The sequence below is a fragment of the Lolium rigidum genome, chromosome 1, assembly GCF_022539505.1.
Source record: "Lolium rigidum isolate FL_2022 chromosome 1, APGP_CSIRO_Lrig_0.1, whole genome shotgun sequence".
Taxonomy (NCBI): domain Eukaryota; kingdom Viridiplantae; phylum Streptophyta; class Magnoliopsida; order Poales; family Poaceae; genus Lolium; species Lolium rigidum.
This window is the reverse complement of record NC_061508.1, coordinates 87,192,875-87,213,343: the sequence shown is the minus strand read 5'-3', so window position 1 is coordinate 87,213,343 and position 20,469 is coordinate 87,192,875. Positions and strand designations below refer to the sequence as shown.

The 20,469-nt window shown below is 43.8% G+C and overlaps 1 protein-coding gene across 1 annotated transcript; it reads right to left on the bottom strand.

The window, feature by feature from the left end:
• Positions 1-18,058: 18,058 nt before the first annotated feature.
• On the bottom strand, positions 18,059-18,893 carry LOC124677161 (tricin synthase 1-like). Its single transcript, XM_047213164.1, has 2 exons — positions 18,722-18,893; positions 18,059-18,641 (listed from the first exon to the last, which is right to left on the bottom strand). The coding sequence occupies exons 1-2, from the start codon at positions 18,889-18,891 to the stop codon at positions 18,059-18,061; spliced, it is 753 nt and encodes a 250-aa protein (XP_047069120.1). The 5' UTR covers positions 18,892-18,893.
• Between the last annotated feature and the right edge of the window lie 1,576 nt (positions 18,894-20,469).

The window sequence follows — 20,469 nt, the reverse complement described above, 5'->3', positions numbered from 1 at the left end:
CGTAATCTTCCAAGCCCATCTTGACCGCGGCCCACCTCCTGATTTAGCCAAAATCTGGTGATAACAATATTCTTGGTCATAATCCACTTATCTAAAGGGGATGGATGCATGGCTTCACGTCGTCGTCGCTTTCATCGTCAGTATCTTCGTCGTCCGAGTAGTAGTACTTCCTGCACATTGTTCCGTCGAAAACCTTCACTGTGAGCACATCGCCTTCATATTTGAAGTGTACGAAGCAGCCGAAATCCACACCGTGCGCGATGGCGAATTTCTCCCAGCCCTTGTCGAGGTACATCCGGCCTTGACCGTCAAATAGGACCTCCACGGTCCGGAGACGAGGACCACGGTCGGCTGCTCGCAGATACACCTTAGCTGGCTCCTGGCCGTCAAGATAGTCCGCAAACTTTTTTGGGAGAGCCTGCAAAGAGATCGAGCGCCGATCGTTTGAAATTAAAGGTTTTTAGAACATGCCCATAATTAATCACATGCATCATATATGTGGGAACGCGTACGTACCTTCTTGACCAAAGGGTCTTCATAGACGACGATGAAGAACTCCTCTATGATCAATGGCAGTGTTGACGGTGGTGGTGGCAATGGTGATGATCCACTTCCCCTTCCCCTTCCCCTTCTCCTTCCCCTTCCCCTTCCCCTTCCCCTTCCGGTCCGCGTCCGAGACGTGAAAGCCATGGCAATGGATCAAGTGTATGTGAACGAAGAAGAGAGAGGCAGAACCTATTGACACAAGAGATGGCCGTGTGGGTGTTTATAAGGGAGAGATGACCGTTGTAGGGGTTTACACAATAAAATAAGGAGGAGGTGAACGTTGGTGGGGGTTTACACAATAAATTAAGGAGGAGATGACCGTTGTGGGGGTTTACACAATAAATTAAGGAGGAGACGACCGTTGTGGGGGTATATATCTCAACAAAATTAAAAAGTAATGCGGATTATCTTGATGGAAATGGAACTTCGTGATATAGTTTATCATTTTACCGTGAAAAATAATGCCTAAAAGAAATGGTAATTTGTGATAGTTTATCATTTACCGTAATGGCTACAACAAATCGTTGATGGTTTATCATTTTTTGCGTGAAAAGTAATGGCTACAAGAAATGGGTGATGGTGTATCATTTTTTGCGTGACAAGTAATGGCTACAACAAAATCGGTGATGGTTTATCGTTTTTGCGTGAAAAGTAATGGCTACAAGAAATGTGTGATGGTGTATCATTTTTTGCGTGAAAAGTAATGTCTACAACGAAATCGGTGATGGTTTATCGTTTTTTTGCGTGAAAAGTAATGGCTACAAGAAATGGGTGATGGTGTATCATTTTGCGTGAAAAGTAATGGCTACAACAAAATCGGTGATGGTTTATCGTTTTTTGCGTGAAAAGTAATGGCTACAAGAAATGGGTGATGGTGTATCATTTTTTTTGCGTGAAAAGTAATGGCTACAACAAATCGGTGATGGTGTATCATTTTTTTGCGTGAAAAGTAATGGCTACAACAAATCGGTGGTTTATCATTTTTTGCGTGAAACGTAATGCCTAAAAAGAGTTTATAATTTAGCTCGTGAAAAATAATGCAGAAAACCAAACTTTGCGTGAAGCTAACCGACGACGAGAGAGAGAGGGTGGTGGCCCCGACCAGAGAGAGAGATATGGGTTATCCTGCCCGTTAGATCATACGATCAACGGTCGGCGGGCACGATCCGCGTGACATGGGCTAGACCAATCAGAGCAATGTTGGGCGTCTGTGAGAGTTTGTGAAGGGAGAGGGCAAAACTGAGTAGTATCAAGAAACCAAGGGCAAGTGAGTAGTAAACGAGACTAAGGGATTCAAATATGAGATTTAAAAAATGGAAAATGCGTGTTTTGTACAATGAAACCCATCTTGGCCTACCACAAACTATTTGCAATACAAATCTACATGAGTGTGAAAATTATGGCCTCATTCAGACAAAGTATGTTTTGGGGAAAGCTGTTTTGGGTAGGGCTTATTATGGAAAACCATGCACCTTCATAGCTACTAGGTGATTTGAGAAGTGGCAATTTGTGGTGAAACTTGATTTATCTATGATTTATCTATGATTTGAGAAGTGGCAATTTGTGGTAAAGACTCAATGAGTAAGTGCCACTCTTTTTCGGAATTTTTTGCACATTAAATAACTCATTTAACTAGTTAATCCCATTTGTTGACTCTCCGTTGACCAGCCACTTGAGGGTAAAACTGAGTATATTGCACTAGCCGGTATTAGCACTCAAGGGGAAAACTGAGCACACAAAAAATGCTAGTATATGACTCGAGGGTATACACGAGTATATCTAAATTTCCGGGGTTAGACCCGAGGACGCGTGTTGCGATGCGAAGTGGAAGACGTGCCATTGTTGACGCGTGTCGCGGTGCGGACGTGCAAATAGTGGACGCGGGTCGCATTTAGGACGCGTAAGCCCCTCCCTCCCTCCCTCTCGCACACGGTCGTCTCATTCTCGCTCACGCACGAAACCACCCCTCTCACGTCCCATCAACTTCTCCAAATCGAAAAAACCCCAACCGCCGTACGCACGCTACCCTGCCGGCGATGGAGAAGAAGAATGCGCCGGCGGTCGTCGCCTCCGAGCCCGTCGCCTCCGCGCCCGTCGCCTCCGCGCCCCTCGCCTCCGAGCCCGTCGCCTCCGCGCCCCTCGCCTCCGAGCCCGTCGCCGCCGAGCCCGTCGCCGCCAAGGGCGGTGCATCCAAGCGCGGCGCCTCCATGAACTGGGCCTCTCTCTCGGCTGATGGACCACTTCACAAGATCGGCGAATGCTTACTGGCGAACGAGGAGTACGCCGACACCTACTCTGCTATGAGGCAAGTACTGCAGAAATTGGCGCTCAGGTTTGCACTGAGCCCGACGTGCACCTGGATGAATGGATCATGCTAGACCACGCCCTTCCACGCGTCGCTGAGTTCACCTTCCTCCAACTCGGCACATCACGCTACGTCACCATAGATCTATCGGAAGTTCATACAAGGTTCAAATTCCTCCATATCTACCTTTTTATTTTCAATCTTAAACATCTTAGTGCTGAATGTTATCTTCATCAATATATTTTAGATACTACTTCGTCGGCTTTTGCCGTGGCGTCATCGTGCTTGCCCGGAAGAACCCGCCGCACAAGATACGGCTGCTGAACCCACTCACAAAGAAATCGAACACTATGTTTGAGGCGCGGATGCCATCTGTTTTTCCGAAATCGATCGCTGTTATCAAATCCCCGACTATGGTCTTCGTTGCCGCACATTACCCGCCGGAAATTGGTTGGGTCGATGAGAGCACTCCAACTAAGGATATAAATGAAGATGGGGATTGGGGAGAAGGAAGATTTCCGATCAAGAACCATTGTTTGCGTTGCATTACCCCGTTCAATGGTGAACTGTATGTAGTAGCTGCGGACAATTTTGAGATCGGAAGAATAGTGTGCACCAATGTACAGTTGCAGCAGCGCGCGAGCACTTTGTCAAGATGGAGACACTAATTTCATTTCCAGAACTTGGACGTCGGAAGTTCTACCTTGTGAAGTCGGATGGTGATCTCGTTGCTTGTGTTGTTGGTCGGCGAGGCTTTGGCGGGCAAACCATTGGTGTACCGTGTGGACACTCGAGCCGCTCTCTCCATCCGGTCGGTAACATTGGCGGTAATGCCTTCTTCGTGAATTATATCCGGTGTATCTCCGTCGACACCGGAGTGTACCCGACACTTCAACCTGGCAGCATCTACTACACGGATTTGGGTTATATCGGAGAGTACTCTCATGATACAAATGCCAGGATGAGTGGCCACTACGTGTGGATAGAATAGGACTCTACGGTTTGAGAAATGAACACAGGCCATACCGTTTGGAGGATGTATTGGCCTCACACTTGCGGACGGAAGGAGTTCAATGAATATTTCCTTGGGGAAATGCACGAATGGAGGGAGGAAGAAATATATGGGGAGGAATGAAGAACAAATTCATTCATCCCGAGGTCCCTATCCTAATCTTCTTGTTGTCCATACATTGCGTGCGTCTTGTATATTTTTCAGTTTAGTTTGTCGTTAGCATTAACAACGTTATTGGCTGCTTTTGGCTGCTGTATGCGGTTTATGTATTATACTTAGTTTTCCGATTATGCTTGTTGTGAATTTATCATATACTAGCTTCTAGATTTGCTGCCATATTGGGCAAAAAACGAGGGCCAAAAGGCATAAATAACCCCAGAGATTTGCTACTAGATTTGCTGCCATATTGAAGAAAGACAGAAATAGAAGCTTCCCTAGATTTGATACTAATTTAGTGAAAAATACGAGAGAGAGAAAGAGGGGAAAAGGTGCTCTTAAAAATGCCAATTTGGGCCGAGAGAGACAAAACCCAGCTCCTGCTCACGTGCAACCAAACGCTTCTCGTCCTGTCCCACGCGGTCCCTTTCTACCAGCCCCACGCGACGCGGCCCCACGCGGCCCCACGGACGACGTGGCGCAACACGTCAGCACAGAACGTCCAAATAGACGGATTCCTTCCGTCTGAGCTCCTTCTGCGGGTTTCAGACATAGGCTTGGGGAAAACTGAGGAAAAACTAAGGGGCTAGGGAAAACTGAGTACAACTAACGAAGCGGGGGCACGAAAATAGAAATCCCTACATAAAAACCCAACAATAAGAAAAAAAAATACAAAAAAGGTCTTTAGACCACCTAGTGACGACTACAAACACTCGAGCGAGCCGGAAGCGTGCCATCATCCTCCTCGAAACAAGCTTTTGCCATGCTTTATAAATAAAGCCACACGGCCGAACGATACAAGGTAGTGAGGCAACCCCCTTACAAAGAGGATCTTAAGATAACCCGACAACATAAGTCACAACGAAAACGCCTAAAAGCGAAAAAAAATAACACGACTATGAAGCCAAGCATGCTCTCTGGGAAGTCTCAACTCCGAAGCCCTAGAGCACCTGAGCTCCACAACAACGCCCTCATCACGGTAACGGCGCAAACCGTCGCCGCGACCGAGTCCAAAAGGACATGGGGTTTGACCCGGAACCGTGACACAAAAAGGTTCACCACGACGACTCCTCAAGAGGAAGGCGGCACCCGCGGGCGTCGCCGCCGTTGGTGCCCAAGCACAAAGCTTTCGCTCGATCGGTAACTCCCGCGTGGCACGAAGAAGGCCGAAGGGCACATGAGCAGACATCCAACTCCAGATCTGAGCACCGCCATGTGCCCGAGTGACCTGTTGCGGCACCCATTGCCGCCCACACGGACCAAACGAAACGATGCATACACCATCGTCACCATGGTGCTCGCCGAAGATCCACCCGTGCGACCCACCACCTAGGACTAACGACCCGGCAATCGCGAACCCAGGACCATGGCATGAGGACCAACACCCCGCATGGCCAACGGATCGGAGGAGATAGGCAAGTGCGCGACATCTAATCGGAGGAGTCCGCCCTCCACCACCAGAGGCGGTTACTGACAAGACGCGATAGCAGGATCACACTAGGCCCCGCAGGCCCGACTGGACCCAGATCTGGCCCGTAAGGCTCCAACTGCTACGGTGCTGCACCATTGCCCCCATAGCCTGCCCTACTACCGTTGCCACCGCCTACATTGCCATGTGTCGCGCCACGAGCCTCCAGGACGAACTCGCCTCCAGATCAGCACCCAACAGGAGAAAAAGGACGTCGTTTCCGACATCCTTTCTCGCAGCCGCACGCCATCCACCACCACCGACCAGACGCTACCGCTGCAGCACGGCACCACCACCTCCCTACATCGTCGCAGCCGCCGCCGGACCTGATCGACCCTACCACCGGAGACCTCCATAGACCCTGCGTCCCAGCCATGGAGGGCCGCCCCACGCCGCCCCTTACAATCCGGGAAGGAGGAGAAGCCTCGCCTCGCACGGGCTTTGCTCGGTTGTGCCCTCCGGTGGCGGTGAGGGGAGGGAGGTGAGGAGTAGGGGTTAGGTGCGGCAGCACTAGGTTTCCCCCAGTGGCGCTCGCGGGGAGATTCACAGGGGAGGGGGTTAGTGCAGTATAGTTGCTTTGCTTGATCTAATTATGTTATTTCAGTCTCAGATTTTTGTAATGCCACTGATGTTGCTGACCTCTTCCATCTCCCTCTGTCTCAGATTTTTGTACCGCTGTCGTTCTCGCTCCTCCCTCATTGAAGCATGGCAAATATTTTTGTAGTAGAGTTTATTAACGTTATAGTAAACAGACGAGAAGTTGTCGTGCTAAGGCAATAAAGAACCAACGCAAGAGAGCAGCAACCTTTGCTGATGAAGTGATGCGTACCTAAATCAGAATAAATATGGACCAAATCCAGCGAGATTTGCCGTAGACAAACATTCACGTGTCCTTTCGGCGTGGCTAGACAGGAGGAATGAATTCCATCTCAAGGGATTCGCCACCACCACGTTTTTCCAAATAAAACATAAACTGTTCTAAAAAAAAAAACATAAACTCTAAACAGACAGAGAAAAAACACAATTTTAAAACGATGCCCTCCCATCGATAAGGACCGAAAATCTACCGTGCGTCCATAACCTTAAGGCTGCATGCGGCAAGACATATTAGCGGCTACACCGACGGGGAGAAGGGAACCCAAGTCACCTCCCCGTCTCTCACAGAAACGATTGTTAGCACTTAGTACAGAGAGGGTACTCCATATTTGTTAGAAGAATACTCTGTATTTGTTAGCAGTTAGTACTTGTGATCACGATTTCGCTTATAGCATCAATTCGGAAACTGGAAAAAACTACCGATGAATGTGGCTCGCCTCGTGTTCCACGTGGTGGTGGCTAGAACGATAACCTTGGTGTCCTCGTCCTCGGTCCCGTGCTGGCCAGGTCGTCGCTGTATGCTGCGACATGCATACTAAAAAATTAATAATCGATCCGATCGAGTTTTAGAATGAAATAGCGACACAGATGTAGTGGACCACTGAGCTACATTTACACTAACCACAATGAAAATATCATTAGTGATATCATGTATGCCATGTTGGTAAAAATATGATACACCAATTAATGAAGTAAGAGGTGAAAGTGATAGAAATATTAATTTCAAATATATCATGTACACAAATTTGCATTGAGATTCTATAAAATATTAAATATATATGATGAAACTATAATACTATCTTATTGTGGGGATGGTATCGTATACATGTATTATGTATTTATGCACATAATACTAGTTTATAATACTTCACATTGTGAGTAGTTTCACACTCGAGCCAATCAAGATCTGTTAAGGATTAAGAGTAATCGTACACCCGGTGTCATGCAAGTCCGGGCTTATAGGACCTCTGCATATAACGCGGACTTTTGGCTCTCGAGTGCTACACACCTCATACACCCAAAATTTGTAATAATTTCAAAAGGCCAAAAAAATGAACCTTCCTGAAAACCAAGAGTGATCAAATTTGAACTCGTAAAAAAATGTTTGGAAAAGAAATGATTCCCATGGTCTTCGTGGCAAAAAAACAAAATTATGACGAATATAAAGTGAATAGTACCTGATCATGGGGTGTTTCAATTTTGCTTTTTTACTCAGGATACAATGAAAGTAATTCCCTAGAGAAATATTTTATACGAGTACAATACCTGATCATCTTTGATTCCAGAAAAATTTCAATTTTTTAAAACCTTTTTTGAGTTTTTTTTTCCAAGTATGGGGGTGTGTAGCACCCGTGAGACCTTATGCATTTATCCTCTGCATATCCTTAGATTCTTAACATAAGAGTGAATCATTGAGTGGTGCGCATTCCTAAGTCATGTGTGAGGTGACGACCGTCGTTTAAAAATATCCGCATGGGGACGAGGAATGAAACAGTTTGATAAGATAAATATAGGCATAATCATGGATGAAGCCCTTCAATATATACACATTTTTTCGTGGCAGATCAAAGAAACACAGAGGTTCTATCTAACAAAAGCAAGCAAAATGCTAAACCTAGGTAAAATAGTGTTTAAAGGCTCCTAGATGAGATACTTTTGTAAGAGTTACATTAAATAGGATTATATGTGTCACAAATGCATAACTGTAGGATAAAAATGTGGAATTCACTCTTAATTTTAGAATAAAATTTGATAGAAAGTTGTGCAATAATATATTGATTATATAGTTTAATTTATCCTATGAAAACATGCTAAAACTATGTATTGCAAAAGGCTTAGACTGCTTAGTACTATCAAATAGGTAGTATCACAGATGACTCCACTACAGGAATTTCGGTCTATTGCAACGAAATTTATTGCAATGACCATATTTTGTTGCAATAAAATGTGATATTACCACAAAATTCCAAGTCGCGGTAATAGGCTATATATATTGCCACAGTTTTGCTTTGTCGCGGTAAGTAGAACTTTTGTTGCAACAGAAGCTACATATTGCCACAAACTGCATTAGTGTTGTAATATGGTAGCGATATTGCGACAATTGCGCCGCGTTGCGTGAATTTGTCATTTCATTGCAATAGAGACTACGTATTGCAACAAAGAAAATCTTTGTGGTAACATTGTATTGCAACAATTCTGACATGTGGTGCTAGTTGCAAATATTTGTTGCAAAAAATGGATTCCTATTGCAACAAAATATGTATTGGTTGTAATAGGGAGATTTTTGCCTTGCCAACAATTCCCTTATGTTGCAAAAATGGAGCAACATATTGCAACGATATTCTCTACACTGTCTTGTCACTCCTATTTTTTTCTTATTTAACTCACGGTTTATAGATGTATTATAGGAAATACTCAAAAATCATGCAGCCCAGGGTTTGAACCATGGACGGCAAGGGAAAATCACAGGTCAACAACCACTTCGCTAGGTTTCAGTTGGTAACAGATTTGTGTCCCGCTTGTATATGAACGGACTCAGCTTCACTGACTTGAAGTTATGTAGTTTCACGGTCACTTGGCTTCAGCATCTACCACTAAATCTAGACCAGAAGAACCACAAACAATGGCGGAATATTCCCCACGATGGCTACAGTTTCACAACACTTGGGCATATATAAACTTTAAATGCTTCTTATTCAGAAAAATTGTGATCTGATAGGCTCAAATTTTGCCAGAATTGATAATGAAACGTATATGATTTACTGGAATATTTTCATTTTTTTAGAAAGTTTGAATTTTAAGCTTAAAATTTCGGACATAAACTTAAAATGCCACAAACGGGGGGGGGGGGGCACAATCTGAACTACTGTATGATGTTCATTAATTCTACGTAACCTTATATTTCACATATTTACTGAGCATCACCTAACTCCGGTAATGGAGTGACGAGTACAAGCATGCTTATATCTTGCTCTCAAGGAATCTAAGAACAGTTCTCAAGTTTTCTTAGTTCGAGACTATCAGAAATTCCCGTGACAGCTTCCAAACAAAATATAGCGCTTCAGACTTGACTCGGACAATCGAACCTGCAATAACTGACAAATAAAAGATATCATCAATTCTAGAGCCGGTTTTTACTGGGCTAAATGTTCTCCATACTCCCTCTATCTCCCTCCGTTCCTTTCTATAAGCAATATACTCCTCGACTCATTACCCCGGGAGCGGTTCTCACTAGAAGTATAGAATCATTGCGTAGGCAGTTTGCTTCTCACAATGTACTGTTGCTACCTGCAGAATAATTTGAAGAAAATTAGCCTTGACTTTGAAACTCGTTGCTGCTACTCAGATGATTTCAACAAATTCAACAAGGAAAGATGGCTATGCAATATGTGTACTACAGCACTCAGTGTAGAAATGTGATAATCTACAAGAATCAGAAAGTCAAGCAATTATCTATAAGAACCAGCATGCAGCAACGTCTTAACTATTCCCATCAGTACCATGCAGATGCAGTAACCACCATAAGTAAGAATCAGCAGTATGTACAGCCGGCAGGTTACTCCATGCAACATGAGTAAAATGAACATTGTTTACTCCGACAAACAAGAAAAAGGAACTCTTATTGCTGTTGTAATAAAAAATATAGTTAACAATCTTCGCAAGACAAAGCAATTTCAGTGACTCTAGTTGTTTTAAAACGAAATTCTATGCCAAACAGTTTGTAAGTTTCGCAAAGATAATTTTACCTGTCGCTCCTCCAGTGCCTCTCCATCCTCCTTCCTGTCCCCCTCTACTTCAACTTCTACATGCTATGGATTGTAAAAACGAATGCAAAAACGAAACCAATGCCGAATCAGCTATAGATTGTAAAAACTAATGCAAAAAACAAATGAATACAAGGCGATTAACCTGGTTCGGGTACGATCTACTCCTACTCATAGTTCAGCTCATCTGCGTCCTCCTCAGCCTTGTGGACGAGGGCATCCCAGTTGATGCACCCATAGTGGCGACCAGCCATTGTAGATGCAGACCCGGAGACAGAGATAGCAAATGGGGAGGAGGAGATGGCGAGGGAGAAGGGGAGTATTTATAGCTCCAACATTTCCAATTTGAAAACGAATTTTTCCGGTCATTGGCGCCATGGTGATTCCCTCCGGTGCTGAAAAATTTCAGTGTTTTTGAAGCTTTTGCCTGCATGCATTCCGCGTGGGAGAGATGATAGAGGCGCGCGATTCGCGTTGAAGTTGCATGGAGTTGAGAGAGGGAATACCATCGGGAAGATTTAAAGAGAGAGATTTGTGGGATTTTTTGGGGGACGACAATCAAGGTAGTATCAGATTGGTTTGGAGAGGATCCAGACTTTCCTAAACTTCCACTACTTACCATGGAAAAAATAGCGCGCCATTCCAACACTAATAGCACGTTATAGCATATCTGGAGAGCCGACGCTACGCTATTTCGGCGCTATAGCGCGCTATTCGCGTTAATAGCACCCTATAACATGCTAATAGCGTATTTTTAGACCATGCTATTTTGTTATAGCGCGCTATTTTTTTCCTTGCTACTTACACGTCCTTCCCCTAGTGGTAATTGCGTCCGAAACCAATGAAAATAAGAGCAACTCTAGTAGACCCCTCAAACTGTAAAGTGTAAATGCGTGGATGCATGACGGAAAAAAAAACACGATTTGCGGGCCAAAAAACACTCCTGCAGACGAGACACCCTAAAATTAGACAATAAAAAAGCACCTTTGAGAATATTCCACCATTTTTTTTGTACCACCTTATTCACCTTCTTCCTTAAACGCGCGCCGTCAGCCCCTGCACCTAGGACCAAGATTCAGTGATAATTTCATCTTCAAACCTGCTGTGGGAACTCGAGGGGGAATTTCATCGCCTGCTCCTCTGAATCTGCCATTGCCCATGAACCTCTGGCTGACACTCCTTGTTTGATCTCTGGGCATGTTACTGACAAGTCTAATAGCTTCTGCTGGACAATTTTTGGGGTTTATGGAATAGTTAACTGCTATGTTCATGCCATATACGAAATTCTAGTATTTTTTTAGATGCTAGGATCTTGCTTTTTTGTACACAGTTTCTAATATTTTCATCATTGTAGAATCCTAAACAAGAGCAACAAAATAACTCCATTATAACCTGATGAAATTGTAGTGACAACTGAAATTGGGCTTTCTCTGAGGCCTTCACTTTCCTTGGAAGTCACATTTGAATTTTTATTTATTTTAGGGTAAGAGTAAGACACAGTAAGCAAGTTCAAGTGCCATATCATGTTTAATTTTTTTCTTCATTAAGGTCTATACTGATGTTCAGATTTAGTTAACCCTAATGCATACAATAGCAATTTTCACCAAGGATCATAATGTTGGAAAGAAGATTTATTGGATTTACCATATTCCCTTGACTTGGCTAACTAAACCCCATCACGCTATATTCCTACTGAATCCCAACGCATAGATTAGCACAACCTCTTAATGTTCGTCTTAGCTATGGATGCAAGTCAGCTCGTATTTGGACTTCTCAGTTCTCATCGAACTGATGTGTATTATTTCTTCAAACTGTGCATTCTCAGTTCCTTGTTCTTTTTGTTGTTCCGTTTCTTTGAAAGAGAGATTGCTTTTTCTGCTTTTTCACTGTACTCACACTTCTAGCAAATGTAGTACTAAAATTTGATGATGGATAAGAAGATGAAATTTAGGGGAATTCGTTTTCATAATGCTTCCCGCTGGTACACTTGATGATATGGTGCAAACTAATCCCTTCCATTCTACTAAGATACGATTGCTTTCCATCTGTAGGTAAACTTATTTTATTTTATACCGGAAATTCAATTCGGCTCCCGGGTGCGTATGCTCCCTCTACCAAAAAATCATATTTCGAAACGTCGAAAAATTTGGACAAAAAATTCTACATGTACATGTCCATAACATACGTGCGTTCGTCAAGTTTCACGAAAAACTAATATTTTCTGTGGTCTATATAAAAAAGAGAAAGTTTATCTTGTGAAAAGCATTATTTTCAGCACTGAATTTTGTCTTTTTTATACACGTCACATGATAAGTCATTTTTTTATGAAACGATTTTGTGAGCACGTAGCACGTGAAGATGTACGTGCAAACTTTTAGTTTCAATTTTTTCAAAAATATAAAATATATGTAAGATGCATTTCGAAATATAGGGAGCATATGCACCCATGTTCCAAAACACCGCTCCCATTTTATACTTACTTTATACATTGCGTGTCTTCTGCAATTGACTCAATTTCTGATATTACCTACACAAGGGCACAAGGGTGAATTCTACCAGGATGTTGTTGGTACACAACATCCTTACTTCTTAATCATGTATCTGAATGGTGCACAACTTCAATGCTTTGTTAATTCTGAATAACATTTTTTTTATTTCTTGATTGCAGGATCCAAACAACTAGCTGGACTGGACACTAGATGACAGACATAGATTAGTCTTGGCACTAAATTAGGATGCTAAATTATATATAAGTTTCATTTGATAGATATTTTCTACGACAGTTATGATTTTTATGAATCAATATGTATATTATACACATGGTTTTGAATTTTGTAATTGAATGCATGGGTTTTTTACGGTTGCAATATGCTATTACCTGGAAAAATAGTGTTGTGTTAAAACTCGGTCGTCACACCTACATGTTTTGTTGCACTAGGATGTTGCGACGGAGCATTTTATAATGTCACAATAAACTTGTCACTATAATTTTTCTGCATGTTGTGATAACTGTTTACCGCCACAAAACTAAGTTTTGTTGAAATAGAGTATCGCCATGAATGTTTACATTGTTGCAGTAGAACTATAGTATCGCCACAAAAGTTTACATTGTAGCAGTAGCTTCTCGCTACAAATATTTTGTTCGTCGCGATAACTATTTTGCGCCACGAGACTAAGTTTCGTTGAAATAGAGTATCGCCATGAAAATTTACATTGTCGCAATAGCTTCTGGCTACAAACATTTTCGATGTTGTGATAACTATTTAGCGCCACCAAAAGGAGTATGTTGCAATTTCATGTTACCACGATGAGAATGTTTGCTGCTATAAGTTAATGCCACAATGGTAGCGGTTCGTGGCAAAACGTCTAATGCTACGAAAACAAAAGTCGTTGCCACAGGGTTATTTCCACGATTGGCTATTGCCACGGAGGAGCATGCGCCACGAAATGCGAATCGTTGGAAAAGGTTATTGCCAAAAATGTTTGTCGCCACGAACTATCAATCGCCACGATCCATTTGCATGTCGCATTAAGCTATCATCATAAACAAAATTGTGGCATCAAGTGAGTGCTGCCACGGGGGAAACTGTGGCAATTGCCCGAATTTTTGTTGCAATAGCGCATTTTATTGCCACGATTGTGTTTTCGTTGCGATAACCTATTACCATGCGTACAGTCGCAACGCTTGCCAACGAAAGTCATTTTGTAGCAATAGGTACATATTGCCACAATTCGGCATATATTGCGACAATTTTTGTTGTTGCAATAGACCCAAATCCTTGTAGTAATTTATTAAAATGTATATTCATCTTCTCTTGGTAACACAATATGTTACCATCATCCTCTTTTTACTCATTCAATAGTATGCATGTCACCAATATGCGTAGTTGACATGACATTGCATGCCGAAGCATGTTATGCTTTCGATAATATGTTACCCCCTTTGTTTCTATTTACTTCACACATTTAATCATTGTCAAACTTTTCAAATTTGACAAAGAGTATAAAAATAACTATATCTATAATCCTGATAAACATACAATATGAAAAATTATTTTATGTGATTTCTAAAACTTCCTCTGTTCTTATATGTAAGGCCGCTTCTTATTGCAAGCAAAAAATTTGACCTATAATTTCACCAATAAATATAAGTTATATGACATAAAAAATATACCGTACGTTGAAAATATCTTTCAAATATGAATCTAATGATAGATGTTTCCATTACCTATACCCGGCGGGTACCCGTACCCATTGGGTACCCGGTGGGTAGGTTAAATTGTACACATGTCACCCGCAATTTTAAATTTGTCGATAACAAATTTGATTAAAAAATGAATTATCTCAACTCAATAACAGACAATTGAGTACATAAAAATTAATTAAATATAATAATCACATTCTCATGTTCTAACTCATAAGTCAACAAAACTAGACGTGCCAGTGTGTCACGTAAGTAATTTAGAATAAACGAGCAGGGTATGGGTATACCCGTGGGTACGAAGTTATACATGTGCCCTACCATGATTTAACGGACTAAACATGGGCATAAAAGTGTACTCATAGTCTGCCCACGCGGGTATGGTACCCGCAGGTACCCATACCCGTGGGTAAAATTTCCATCCTTATATATAACTGATGTTTTGTTGTTTAAATTATTAGCCGAAGTTATAATTCAAAATGTGTGGCGGTCTTATATTTTGGGACGTCCATTTCTAAATACAGGCTGCATAGTATTTGGCACAAAAATCAAATAACGCATGTGGAGAGAAAGTTACGCCAGGAGAGTGGTGCAACGCAATGCACCTTACATTTCGGAATTTTTTTCTCAAAAAACTATACACCTTACATAAATAAACGGGGAGAGTTCTATAGATGTTGACATTTTTTATAGCGAATTGAGGGGGTACCATAATATTTCACCAACATATCTTAGTTACTCTCACTATGTCTAGTCTTATAATAAAATAAAATAGGGACACACCTGAGTCTCACTAAAGAATTGTTTTGGCAAAGAACTCTATCTGGGGGAGACTCTCTTTTCAGATACAAATATCCTATGGTAAAAGGGTAAATAACAGAGAAGACTATCTCCAAGACTCGATCAGGCGTCGCGATATAGGGTAGGGCACGTGTTACACGTGATCAGCGCCGGCGTAATTGCACTGCTGCTGAACTTACATTTTGGAACTTCAGCTGGCGGCCGCGCCTGCAAGAGATCGAAATTCCTTTTCCTTTTTTTTTTTTTTTTGCCAAATCGCCTCCTTGTTGTTGGAATCTCAAATTCTGTGTTATCTTCTCTAAAATATCCATCAGCAATGTACTCTTGGTGATGGATATTAGGAAGAAATGGGACACGAAGACGGCCAGATACTGTCTGATAAATAGGAGGCGACAGCCAGTCAGCCACACTGCAGTGGCCGGGACGACCGATCACGAGCCCAAGCGGCAATGCGCCCCGTGCAACGCTGGCCCAAGGCCGGGAGCACGAGATTAACGTGACACTTAATTCTAGGACCGGCGTACTACCTTTGTCCCGGTGTTGGTCCCACATATAGAGAGGCTATACGTTGTCAATTTGATCAACATAATACAAAGTATATATATTATTAAAAAGTTTAGATATCATACTTTCTAATGGTCTAATGTTTTTATTCTATAATCTATATTGTGTTTGTCAAATTGACAACCAAAGGATATGTGCATGCCTAACCCACTAGGACGGAGGGAGTACTACTGTAAAATACTGGAGGGGTTGGTCTCCTAGATAGACACATGTGTTTTTTGGAGGTGTCTCGCCATCTCACTTGAAGTTGGTCGTTTAGAACAGGACGAACGCGTGGATCAGTAGACTTGTCGTGAAAATTTGGTGCTTCACACATGGTCGGTGCGGTTCTAAAGAATCTCCTCCTACGGGTACTGCTTGCCGGAATCGAGGCGAGAGCGTGGGTTGGGAACTCAATTGCCTGGGAGAGAGGGAACATGAGGCCCTAGAATTTGAAAAGGGTCTCCAGTGCTCAGGGTCGATGTCTGGATATCGACGGGCGCACGACGGGTTGGGGGTGGCTACGCAGAGCGGGGAGGCCGTTGGCGGCACGTGCCAGAGATGGACGACGCATGCTAACTAGAGAAGGCCACCAACGGGCGCACTCGCTATTGGCTTAGGGCAACATGCATGCGGTGGCCGGCAGGGAGCCTGAGCATGCGCATCCGTATTCCTTTTTTGAGGATTTCTCGATGTATTTGAGGGACATAGAGAGTGACAAGTTGAGTAGCCACTGAAAAAATTGTAAAAATGATCATAATTGAAAACAGTATATCGTTTGTTACCCCTGATCATTAAAATCGTGCCCGTCAGTCAAAAAATGTGTTAAATTGCGCTAACCAAACAATCAGGATTTTTTGAGTACGATCGAAACGTAAATTTGCAGTCTTTCTAAACCTTATCCTAAAATAAGATGGATTTTTTTGTAATTTTCTCATGTGGGACTATGGGAGTTTATGCAGCCAAGCAGATTGGTGCAGGTATAATACTGCGAATCAACAGGGTGAGGTGTTGTTTACAGCCTGCAAATAACTGGTGAAACTGTTCGTCCGCACTAGAAGCAGAGTTAGCTGCATGCGATAAGGTCTTGAAGCTGGCCCTGAACTGGTCCGAGGAGCCAATTGACCTGGAGACAGACTGCTCGGATGCCATATATACATGGACAGTTCGGAACCAGCTCCTCTGACGTGCTGAAACGAAGTCACCCAGTAAGCTAGTGTAAATTTGTGAAGAAAAGTCAGGATAGTATGTATTATGCATTGTGTTTTCAGGTGATTACTGTAGATAGTTACTGTAGCATAAAATGTATAAACTAAAAAAAATTACCTCATAATTTTCGTGACAAGTAATGAATGTTATTATATACATAGATTTGTAATAGACAGATTATTTAAAATCAATTTAGACTCAGATCCTTTGTTTTTGAAGAAGGAAAGTTAGGGAATTGCTCTTCTGTGATTTCACTTCAACACGTTAGGGCCTTGTTCGTTTACTCCCTAACAGGCAGGGATCGGCCTGGATTGGTCTGGATTCCCGACTGTCCAGCCCGGCGGGGTAAATTTTCCAGCCCAGCAAATCTAAGCTCTTCGTTTATCCCCGGACGGTATTATAGCCCAGCCCATCCCGTCAATTTTTCACTGTCTGGGCTTGAAAAAATTATCTCCCCACACGATGCGTGGAATTTTTTCCACGAGATCGAGACAAGCAGATGCCGCTTCGTTTGTGCTGTTTCCATGCGGGGATTTAGTGCGGAATCTGGAATAATCGAACAAAATAAGTAATGCATGGATTAGGATAATTGATCCCCAAAGGGATTGGGTGAAGCACAGGGATCAACCAAATCCCCGTCAGGCTCAGATCCAAGTTTGGATTCGTTCCATTACAACCGAACGAGCCCTAGAGGATCTGATTCGGGACAGTTCTAGCCTCTGACAGAACGAAATGTTTCTCTTTTTTTCCAAATCTAAAATTTTGCATTATCATCTCTAAAATATCAATCAGCAATGTTGTCTCGTGATAGATTTTAGTATCAAATGGAATACGAAGGCGGCAGATACTGTGACAAATACGACAGGTCCCGAAATTTGTACTGCACTATTACGTAATCAACAAGGTGATATATGAGTCATATGACTGATACTCTGACACTCAACATTCCAGCTCCCGAAATTTTTAATAAAGAAAATATATTAATACCGAGAAGATGCCAATTATACTTAGCGCCTGCACCAATGAAATACTTGAAGACAGATGCACACAGCAAAAATAAAATAAAAGAGAGGAAAAGAAAAATACCCTTATTGAAAAAATTAAACCATAAGACGCTTCACACGCGCGCTGATGAAAATTAAGTGGCACGGGGAATGATGGTGACACCGGGGCCGTATCAGACGAGGCGGCGGCAGATGGTGACGCCATCGGCGATTGCGAGCTGGCAGACCTCGACGCGCGGGTCGGCAGCGAGCTTGCCGTTGAGGTCCCTGATGGCGGCGGAGAACCTAGTGTCGAGGCCGGACATGAGCGTGCCGAGTGGCATGGCCACGGTGCCGCCCCAGAGCGTGTTGTCGTAGATGATGGTGCCGCCGACGCGGACCAGCCGCAGCAGCTGCTCGTGGTAGTTAACGTAGTTGGGCTTGTCAGCGTCCACAAAGGCGAAGTCGTAGGTCGCCTCCCCGCCGTCCTCCTGCTCCTGCTCGGCGAGGAGCTCGGCGAGGCGGTCGAGGCCGGGGCCCTCGCGGAAGTCCACCTTGTGCGCCACGCCAGCCTTCTCGATGAAGGGGCGGCCCACCTCGTAGCAGTCCCGGTCGGTGTCGATGGCCACCACCTTGCCGTCGGCTGGGAGGGCGAGCGCGGTGGCGAGGAGCGAGTAGCCGGTGAAGACGCCCACCTCGATCGTCTTCTTGGCGCCCGCCATCTTGATCAGCATCCCCAGCAGCTGCGCCTCGTCCGCCGACGACTGCATGTAACCCCTGAATCCAGAGAAGCAATTTGTAGCTCGATCAGAAAACCGAAGCAAGATCGCGTAGGTGCATGCAGAGAAAGGACGTACGAGGGGTGCTTGTCGGTGACGAGGCGGAGGTCGCGCATGCACTCGGGCTCGCGGGGGAACACGGTGGTGTTGAGGATGTACGTGTACAGGGCGTCGCTCTTGAGCAGCGTCTTGTTGCTGCTGTCGATGGCGCTGTGCACGTTGGCCACGATGTCGCTGCTGGGCGCCATGGCTCTCCCTCCTCCTCTCTCTGAGCTTCCTCTCCGCTAGCTTTGGTTGGTGATCTGGTACTTGGAGCGTGTGTGGTCGAGCGAGTGAGTGTCTGTCCACCCAGAGCTTCCCCATATTTATCAACTAGCGGAAGGGGGTTGGTGTGTCATTCGCCTTACCCACTAACTAAGCTACTCCCTCTGTTCTAAAAAAAGAAAATTTTAAATACTCTAAATTTGTATGTATGTATACACTAAATAGTGTTTAGATACATTTGAATTTGGACAAACTCAAGAAGAATTAGGATGGAGCGAGTATGTGAATTTTAACAATCATTTGTGTTATGTTATGTTATGATCTAAATTCATATAAAAGCGAGTAAGCTCGTCGCCGGTAACGGATCGTCATCACCGCCTATATAATCTTGTAACCCGCCGGTTAGGGTTAATCACATTATAAGATAACCCACGGTGTTTGTAAACACCTCCCGATATAGTGAAGTTTTGCTGGTTGGCGCCATGGTTTTTCCTCCATGTGTTGGAGAGGTTTTCCACGTTGAATCTTGTTCCGCTGCGATTTTCTTTTTCGTTATTCGTTATTCGTTATTGATTGGAGTTTATAACACTTTGACCTCGTTCTTGCTTAAAGTGAGGTCACACGTCTCGCCCATGCAATCCCGGACGACTCGCGCGTGCGGTGCTTCGGGGAACAGAGACAGTGTGGGGACATCCCGTGCACACCTAGTAATTTCAAGTGTGTTTCAAATTTAGGGGGATGTGTGTCGGTAGAGGAGAGAATGTGTTTCAAATCCATCACATCTCGTCATTTCCCCAGGTACGCCAGATGTTGTGGCATGGATTCCAACACCGGGGAATAGAGCTCCCCTTTTAGTTCGGCGGGAGCCAGGAGCACGTCGAGACCAACCACGAACGAGACGATGCACACAATCACATAGAGGCATAGGTTTCTACCCAGGTTCAGGCCACGTTGTGCGAAGCCTTACGTCCCGAAGTTATGTTTGTATATGGTGCATCTCTACCGATATAGGGTTTGTTTCCAGGGAAGAAGCAGTTTGTTCCTTTCCTCGTCAACCTCCCATCTGTCCGCGGCAGCCATGGCATTCTTTTATATTGTCCGCTCAGACACGTAGCTCGGGGTGTGATGCGTGGCCGGAACGTGGTACACGAAGCTCAACTACACTGGGCGTGTGGCCGGGGCTACAAACTTCCCTGTGGCGGCCTAACTTTGTCGTGAATATACTGGCCCTCCATTTCGTGCTGATGGCGCAAGCGCTTTAGTCCAGTAGTGGGAAAAACTCCGAACTTGTCCCATGACTTCTTTCCAGGCTGAGCCATAGCCGGGCCAGACCCGTGTAAGGAGAGCTTTACGCAGGGTGCGCGGGCGGGCTCGCTCCTAGGAAGTTCGTGTCCACTCCCTTTCTTCACTCAGTGAACAATATTCAACCATTTGCTGCGAATACCCCTGTCGCCAATTTTGACAATATTTTGAAAAAAAAGTCAAATAAAATGTAGAATTATCAGAAGAATATTAAACCAACGCAAAGAGCCATGTTATGTTCCCTAGTTGCCAGGAAAACA

Excerpts from the sequence above, each read along its gene's own strand:
- LOC124677161 (XM_047213164.1), bottom strand. The coding sequence starts at position 18,891 with ATGGCGCCCAGCAGCGACATCGTGGCCAACGTGCACAGCGCCATCGAC. Across the intron at positions 18,642-18,721 it reads GTCACCGACAAGCACCCCTC|GGGTTACATGCAGTCGTCGG; the intron begins GTACGTCCTTTC and ends CTCTGGATTCAG.